Source organism: Halictus rubicundus, unplaced genomic scaffold (assembly GCF_050948215.1).
Source record: "Halictus rubicundus isolate RS-2024b unplaced genomic scaffold, iyHalRubi1_principal scaffold1280, whole genome shotgun sequence".
NCBI lineage: Eukaryota > Metazoa > Arthropoda > Insecta > Hymenoptera > Halictidae > Halictus > Halictus rubicundus.
The window spans coordinates 14,506-23,516 of NW_027489821.1; the positions used below are offsets into that span (position 1 = coordinate 14,506).

The 9,011-nt window shown below is 43.1% G+C and overlaps 1 protein-coding gene across 1 annotated transcript; it reads left to right on the top strand.

The window, feature by feature from the left end:
• The first annotated feature begins 781 nt into the window (after window positions 1-781).
• On the top strand, window positions 782-6,112 carry LOC143365072 (uncharacterized). Its single transcript, XM_076805035.1, has 4 exons — window positions 782-836; window positions 888-2,121; window positions 2,173-2,298; window positions 2,623-6,112. The coding sequence occupies exons 1-4, from the start codon at window positions 782-784 to the stop codon at window positions 6,110-6,112; spliced, it is 4,905 nt and encodes a 1,634-aa protein (XP_076661150.1).
• Window positions 6,113-9,011: the final 2,899 nt, after the last annotated feature.

Here is a 9,011-nt window from a genome sequence, read left to right on the forward strand (position 1 = left end):
GGACCATCCGACGGTCCCTGGCCGATGAACATCGGGCCCACAGCTGTGATTTCGCCCGCCGAAATCCAGCGACGTTGCCACCCCGAAATGGAATACCCCCACTCCACGCCAACGCACCCCGAGTGCATGGAGAGTTGGGGTAAAACTTTTAGTCTAAATGCAACTCCCGCAAAGGCAACATCGAGATTAGACTCCGGAACTCGTCAACACGCGGACCAGCCGCTATAGTTCCGTTCGCTCCTTGCAGCATTAAATTCCAAATTTATATTTACCATCCTTATCATCCGAAAGGATCGTAAGGTCGCGCCGAGTAGCGTCGTCGAAACACCCTCGATTGAGGAATTTACGCCTCCTCATAGATTCTACGACAGAGTCTACGCCGCGAAAGGTGCCCGCTCCGTCGGAAAGTACATTGGTCCTTCGAGCCGGATCATCAGTGCCGTGTGATCCAAAAAATAAATGACACTGAGTGACAGTTACAGTGGACAAAAGACTTTGTGAACGTGATTCAACGCAGCCTTGCGCATCGTTTACAACGGGACAACACCTGCAATCGGGAGATCCTGTCTGGACCAACCAGCATCCCAACAACTTGCAGTATCCCGGATTACCAAGGGCTGGACCAACCAGCATCTGGAAGGTCGCAGTTTGTGGGCCAAGCAATTGACGATTTGGGTCAACGCCAGGTGTCTGACACCAGTTCACCATCCTGAATTCAGCGCATCAAAGGTAGGCTCGTTTTTCGTTCGTCAATCTCCCAAAACATCTCCTTCATCACAAAATGCCTATGACAAACCCATCCTTGTCTCAAGCAACGGCTCTCAGCACTTTAAAGCGTAAGCGCGGCAGTGTAATCGGTCAGATTACGGCATTCTCGAAATTCTTAGATTCCGTCGATACCGAACAACCACCTGACATAGATCTTATAAAAATGCATTTGAACGGTCTCATTGAATTTTGGAAGCGTTTCGATGATATACAATCCGAGCTAGAGGCATTAGACGAAAACCAGGAACCTCGCCGATACGAGATACAAAACGAGTACTACGCGATAGTTGTCAGAGCCAACAAAATAATAGAAAAGGCGCAACCAACTTTGCCCCAACGTCGCGGAACAGTCGAGTCACTCGCGACATCGGTAACTGCTCCGATGGCAATCAAGTTACCAGAAATGCGGTTGCCATCGTTCGACGGAAACATCGAAGATTGGGTATCATATTTCGACACATTCAAATCAACGATTGACTCGAATGAAAATCTGACTCCGTTGCAAAAACTGCAGTACCTCCGTTCAACCTTACACGGAAAGGCGTTGAAGTGCATCTCCGCGTTAAACACGACAGACGCGAATTATTACGATGCAATAGAACTGCTCAAAAAGAAGTACGATTGTCCGCGGAGAATAATCTTAAAACATTGCGACGCAATTAGGGATTATCCGAGATTAGTAAAGGACACTCCAGAGGCGTTAGACGATCTCGTGAACTCGGTCAACCAGCATCTACGAGCCTTGAAAAATCTAGGAGAAGACTTCACAAGATGTAACGGCTCTTTAATATCAATGATATTATCCAAGGTTAGCAGCGACACTGCATGGCTTTGGGAACTAACGATAAAAGGCAAAAACATGCCGTCGTACACGGACCTCTTGGATTTTCTCGAGAAACGCGCAAGTTGCGCACAAACTGGACCATCCAGTGCCTCCGCGGTGCCATTACGCCCTAGACCGAATTTTACAAGCTATCCGCAATCGACACGCCCCAGCGCGAACTTCACAAGCCATCCGCAGTCAACAAGACCACCCGCCAGATCACACGCTTTCGTAACGAGTAAAACACGTCAGACCGCCGATAACAAATCAAAAAACGCGTCGAATTTTAACGAAACGCGTCCAAATTCACAACCGAAGGAGTGCCCGATCTGCTACGGAGATCATAGCACATGGGGTTGCGAAAAATTCCGCGGAATGACTCCCGAAAAACGCAAGTTCGCCGTTGAAAGGGCCAAATTATGCACCAACTGCCTACACCCAGGGCATAGCGCGCAAAATTGCGATCGAGGTTCATGCCGAACATGTCAGCTACGACACCACACGTTGCTTCATCACTTCGAGCAGCAAGCGTCAACAAGCGGAACAATAAACGCTCAATCCGATACAGAATGACGGCTAAGACACAGAGAACAAAACGGAACGGGCTACCATCGAGCGTTCACCATAAACGCAATCACAAACGAAATTTTAGTTACGGCACAAATCCAGATCTTCAACAAAAATAAACGTCCGATAGATTGTCGAGCATTAATCGACACTTGCGCATCGATTAACTTAATTTCTGAACGCCTTGCTCAAAAAATCAACATCCCGCGGATGAAATGCTCGGTTCCCATTGGTTCTCTGAACGCTATGACCACTGTAGCAACCCACGCACTGAAGGCTACTATAGCTTCGCGAGTAAGCAATTACCAACGTTCGCTTACGTTCCTCATTGTGAACGACATCGCGCCTTTCGTTCCAGATCAAGAGATTGATCGCGGAACAATAAAAATTCCGCCGAATCTGCACCTTGCAGATCCGGAATTCCATCGACCGGCACCGATCGATTTGTTATTAGGATCCGGAACAGCCCTCTCAATCTTATGCGTCGGCCAAATTGTCTTGTCACGCCCAGATGAGTCCGATCTCTACCTTCAAAAATCGCAACTCGGTTGGGTCATCGGGGGGAGTGCGCCAGTCACTTCTCCTGCTCATGGCACACTTTGCCACGCGACCACCGCGTTACAATTCGACCTCACCCGTTTCTGGGAGGTTGAAGAAGGCCCACAAAGACAGCATCTGTCTGAATCTGATATTATTTGCGAAAGCCATTTCCAAGAACACACAGTTCGGAATCGTGACGGCAGATACGTCGTGGCTTTACCTTTCAACGAGAAATTGTCGCGTCTCGGAGACTCCAAGGTACAAGCGAAAAAAAGACTCCATTCATTGGAGCGAAAACTCCAACGAGAACCCGCACTCAAGCAAGAGTATCACGCGGTGATCCAAGAATACCTTGACCTCGGACACATGAGCGAACTGCCACAGGAACAACAGTCACCTGAGGGGTATTACCTACCACATCACGGGGTCGTTAAGGTCACCAGTGACACAACCAAACTCCGCGTAGTCTTCGACGGTTCTGCCACGACTAATTCAGGCATAGCATTAAATGACGCTCTCCACACCGGTCCAAAAATTCAAGACGATCTACTCCACATTTTATTAAGATTCCGCATTCATCGATACGTACTGACGGGAGACATTGAAAAGATGTACCGACAGTTCCTTGTACGTCCGGAAGACAGGAAATTTCAGCGTATCCTCTGGCGCGATACTACGGGTTCTATTAAAACTTATGAGCTGAATACTGTGACATTTGGACTATCTGCTGCACCATATCTTGCAATTCGCTGTTTGACACAGCTCAGTCGAGACGAAGGCCACCGCTTTCCTCAAGCCGGCAAGATTTTATTGCGTGACTTTTACGTGGATGACGTTCTGACCGGTACATCGACCATAGAAGAGGCATTATCCTTACGCGAAGATCTCACACAAATACTCAAGACCGCAAGACTGACAATACGACAATGGGCATCTAATGACCTTACTCTTCTGACTGGCTTGCCCGAGCAGGCCATTAACAAAAAATTATACCTGGGAGAGTCATCCACTCTCAAAACCTTAGGGATTGTCTGGAATTCCTCAAACGACTCTATTACGTACGCAGTCGAAACTTGCTCTCCACCATCACGTTCGACCAAACGCAGTATCACCTCAGAAATAGCAAAGATATATGATCCACTAGGGCTGCTCGGGCCAGTAATTATTACGGCAAAAATGCTACTACAAAGGATCTGGACCATAAAAGTTGACTGGGACGAGTCGCTGCCAATGGATATCCATACCGAATGGATACGTTTTTATAATAAATTGCCAGCGCTGAACAACATCACGTTCCCGCGACGCACAATCATTGAATCGCCAAGAAAAGTCGAACTACACGGTTTTAGTGACGCAAGCGAAAAGGCCTACGGAGCATGCCTCTACCTGCGTACAACCGACTCACGCGGTCACACCGAGACAACTCTTTTGTTCGCTAAATCCAAGGTCGCCCCATTGAAAACGATCTCAATACCACGACTCGAATTATGTGGAGCACTTCTGCTAACCTCTCTTGTCGAGACCGCAAAACAAGCGCTACCTGTGGAAATACATAAAACCATCTATTGGACCGACTCCACCATTGTTCTCCATTGGGTGAAGACATCTCCACACACTCTAAAAACCTTCGTGGCTAACAGAGTGTCGGAAATTCAAAGGCGCACAGCTAACGCAGATTGGCGACACGTACCCACTGCCGACAACCCGGCCGATCTTATCTCGCGAGGTCAATCACCAGAAGACTTCCTTCAACCTTCCATCTGGCAACACGGTCCGACTTGGCTCAACGAAGAAGAATCTTTCTGGCCCACTACCGAACTACCTCAACCAGAGACAATCCCAGAACAAAGGGTCGCGATTTGTCTCAAAGCATTAATTTGCGACACCACGATTCTGGACAACTGCTCCTCATGGGGAAAGCTTCAAAGAATCATCGCGCGCTGTCTCCGATGGAAAGGATCTAACACCACCAAAGGAAGTCTGACATCCTCCGAACTAAGATACGCCCACGACGTAATCATCAAACTGATACAAAGACAACACTTTGCAGAAGAATTGCGCTGCCTCTCGAGAAGCGAAATAGGCGTTAAGGGTAAGCTGCAACAACTGAACCCATTCATCGACAAAGACGGAATTCTGCGAGTAGGAGGCCGTCTGAAGAATTCGCGAATTCCATTCGCGCAAAAACATCCCATCGTCCTCCCAAAGGCTCGAATCACGGCATTAATAATAGAACACGAGCATCGAATACAATTACACGCTGGTACACAGGCTACCCTATACGCGATTAGACGCCGTTATTGGCCCATCGACGGTCGGAGTCAGGTAGGGAAAACCATCAGAAACTGCGTCCGCTGCTACCGTGTCCAACCGCCGCCAACACAATACGTGATGGGCGACCTACCTGAGGCTCGAGTCACCGACTCACGCCCATTTGCAAACGTCGGCGTTGATTATTGCGGTCCCTTTTTCATAAAGGAGCGACGATACCGAAGTCGAACCCACATTAAAGTATATGTCGCAGTTTTCGTTTGCCTCTCAGTAAAAGCCATTCACCTAGAATTGGTTAGCGATCTTACCTCCGAAGCATTTATAGCAGCCCTACGTCGTTTCATTGCTAGACGAGGTCATTGTATTAACATTTACTCTGACAATGGCACCAATTTCGTCGGCGCCAACAACGAGCTTCGAGACCTCCGCGAACTTTTGCAGTCCGATGACCACAACGAGAAGGTCAAAACCTTTCTTGCTGACCGATCCATCACGTGGAATTTTATTCCTCCATTAACACCTCACTTCGGCGGCATCTGGGAAGCGGCCGTGAAATCATTCAAGCGTCATTTCTGGCGTATCGCAGGTGCTGAACGATTTACATTTGAAGTGTTCAACACTTTAATTATTGAGATAGAAGCCGTTCTAAATTCACGTCCTTTAACTCCCATTTCATCAGACCCAAATGACACCCTTGTCCTAACTCCTGGCCATTTCCTGATTGGCGACTCGTTAACGAGTCTGCGCGAGCGCGATTTCAGGGATGTGCCATCAAACAGACTTTCAACCTGGCAACATATCCAGAAACTAAAGCAGCATTTCTGGAACCGATGGTACAAGGAGTACCTAAACGAGATGACGAGTCGTTCGAGATGGTCCAGCGGTACACACCCCATCAAGGAGGGCACCATCGTGCTCTTGAGGGAGGACAACGTACCACCGATGCAGTGGCCACTCGGGAGAGTCATCAAGGTCTACCCCGGATCTGATGGCATAGTTCGAGCTGCAACAGTGAGAACAGCCACAACCACACTCGATCGGGGCGTAAAACGGCTTGTACCGTTACCGAACCAGCCAGAGGAGGAACCACGGGATCCAACATCGACGTCAAGAACGCGCGATCCCTCAACCGATAATAACTAATTTATCGTAATCGCTAAGCTTTAGCTCATAAGATAGTTTACTTGTTCATTCTAGTACTTTAAACCTAGCGTATCTTTAATCCTATATAGATTTATTTTGATCGCGAGTCTCTCAACGGGGGGAGGATGTTCAGCCGCGAGTTAAACAAAAGATCCCCTTGAAAATCCGCGGCACCGCTATTTCAAGGTGGGACCAGGGACCGATCCCTTCAAGAATAGTTTAATAGTTTTACTCGCGACTGACAAATCGGCACATCCCAACATTTGGCGTGCAGATGGTATACACGTTTTATGACACGGGCCTCTAGGGCTGTTTTTGAGAAAGTCGCCTTCACGAAACCTTTCTTAATTGCCCATTAGAATTTTCCTCGCGCCCTCAACAGCCAACCGTACTGTCATAAAACGTGGACCTACAAAGGTGGCATCGCGGGACCATCCGACGGTCCCTGGCCGATGAACATCGGGCCCACAGCTGTGATTTCGCCCGCCGAAATCCAGCGACGTTGCCACCCCGAAATGGAATACCCCCACTCCACGCCAACGCACCCCGAGTGCATGGAGAGTTGGGGTAAAACTTTTAGTCTAAATGCAACTCCCGCAAAGGCAACATCGAGATTAGACTCCGGAACTCGTCAACACGCGGACCAGCCGCTATAGTTCCGTTCGCTCCTTGCAGCATTAAATTCCAAATTTATATTTACCATCCTTATCATCCGAAAGGATCGTAAGGTCGCGCCGAGTAGCGTCGTCGAAACACCCTCGATTGAGGAATTTACGCCTCCTCATAGATTCTACGACAGAGTCTACGCCGCGAAAGGTGCCCGCTCCGTCGGAAAGTACAAATATTATGGTATATTCTGGTATATTCATCTATATTCTAGTAATATTATGGTATATTCTGGTATATTCTGGTATATTCTGGTATATTCTGCCATATTCTAGTATATTCTGCTATATTCTAGTATATTCTGGTATATTCTCGTATATTCTTCTATATTCTTCTATATTCTAGTAATATTATGGTATATTCTGGTATATTCAAGTATATTCTGGTATATTCTGCTATATTCTAGTATATTCAGGTATATTCAGGTATATTCTCGTATATTCTTCTATATTCGAGTAATATTATGGTATATTCTGGTATATTCTTCTATATTCTAGTAATATTATGGTATATTCTGGTATATTCTTCTATATTCTAGTAATATTATGGTATATTCTCTTATACTCTTCTATATTCTCGTATACTCTTCTATATTCTAGTAATATTATGGTATATTCTGGTATATTCTTCTATATTCTAGAAATATTATGGTATATTCTGGTATATTCTTCTATATTCTAGTAATATTATGGTATATTCTCGTATATTCTTCCATATTCGAGTAATATTATGGTATATTCTGGTATATTCAAGTATATTCTGGTATATTCTGCTATATTCTAGTATATTCTCGAATATTCTTCTATATTCTAGTAATATTATGGTATATTCTCCTATATTCTAGTAATATTATCGTATATTCTCGTATACTCTTCTATATTCGAGTAATATTATGGTATATTCTGGTCTATTCCGGTATATTCTGGTATATTCTGCTATATTCTAGTATATTCTGCTATATTCTAGTATATTCTGGTATATTCTCGTATATTCTTGTATATTCTAGTAATATTATGGTATATTCTGGTATATTCATCTATATTCTAGTAATACTATGGTATATTCTCGTATATTCTTCCATATTCGAGTAATATTATGGTATATTCTGGTATATTCAAGTATATTCTGGTATATTCTGCTATATTCTAGTATATTCTCGAATATTCTTCTATATTCTGGTAATGTTATGGTATATTCTCCTATATTCTAGTAATATTATCGTATATTCTCATATATTCTTCTATATTCGAGTAATATTATGGTATATTCTGGTATATTCAAGTATATTCTGGTATATTCAAGTATATTCTGGTATATTCTGCTATATTCTAGTATATTCAGGCATATTCAGGTATATTCTCGTATATTCTTCTATATTCGAGTAATATTATGGTATATTCTGGTATATTCTTCTATATTCTAGTAATATTATGGTATATTCTGGTATATTCAAGTATATTCTGGTATATTCTGCTATATTCTAGTATATTCAGGCATATTCAGGTATATTCTCGTATATTCTTCTATATTCGAGTAATATTATGGTATATTCTGGTATATTCTTCTATATTCTTGTAATATTATGGTATATTCTGGTATATTCTTCTATATTCTAGTAATATTATGGTATATTCTCCTATATTCTAGTAATATTATCGTATATTCTCGTATATTCTTCTATATTCGAGTAATATTATGGTATATTCAAGTATATTCAAGTATATTCTGGTATATTCTGCTATATTCTAGTATATTCTCGAATATTCTTCTATATTCTAGTAATATTATGGTATATTCTCCTATATTCTAGTAATATTATCGTATATTCTCGTATACTCTTCTATATTCGAGTAATATTATGGTATATTCTGGTCTATTCCGGTATATTCTGGTATATTCTGCTATATTCTAGTATATTCTGCTATATTCTAGTATATTCTGGTATATTCTCGTATATTCTTGTATATTCTAGTAATATTATGGTATATTCTGGTATATTCATCTATATTCTAGTAATACTATGGTATATTCTCGTATATTCTTCCATATTCGAGTAATATTATGGTATATTCTGGTATATTCAAGTATATTCTGGTATATTCTGCTATATTCTAGTATATTCTCGAATATTCTTCTATATTCTGGTAATGTTATGGTATATTCTCCTATATTCTAGTAATATTATCGTATATTCTCATATATTCTTCTATATTCGAGTAATATTATGGTATAT

Excerpts from the sequence above, each read along its gene's own strand:
- LOC143365072 (XM_076805035.1), top strand. The coding sequence starts at position 782 with ATGCCTATGACAAACCCATCCTTGTCTCAAGCAACGGCTCTCAGCACT. Across the intron at positions 837-887 it reads GGCTCTCAGCACTTTAAAGC|ATTCCGTCGATACCGAACAA; the intron begins GTAAGCGCGGCA and ends CGAAATTCTTAG. Across the intron at positions 2,122-2,172 it reads CATCACTTCGAGCAGCAAGC|ACACAGAGAACAAAACGGAA; the intron begins GTCAACAAGCGG and ends ATGACGGCTAAG.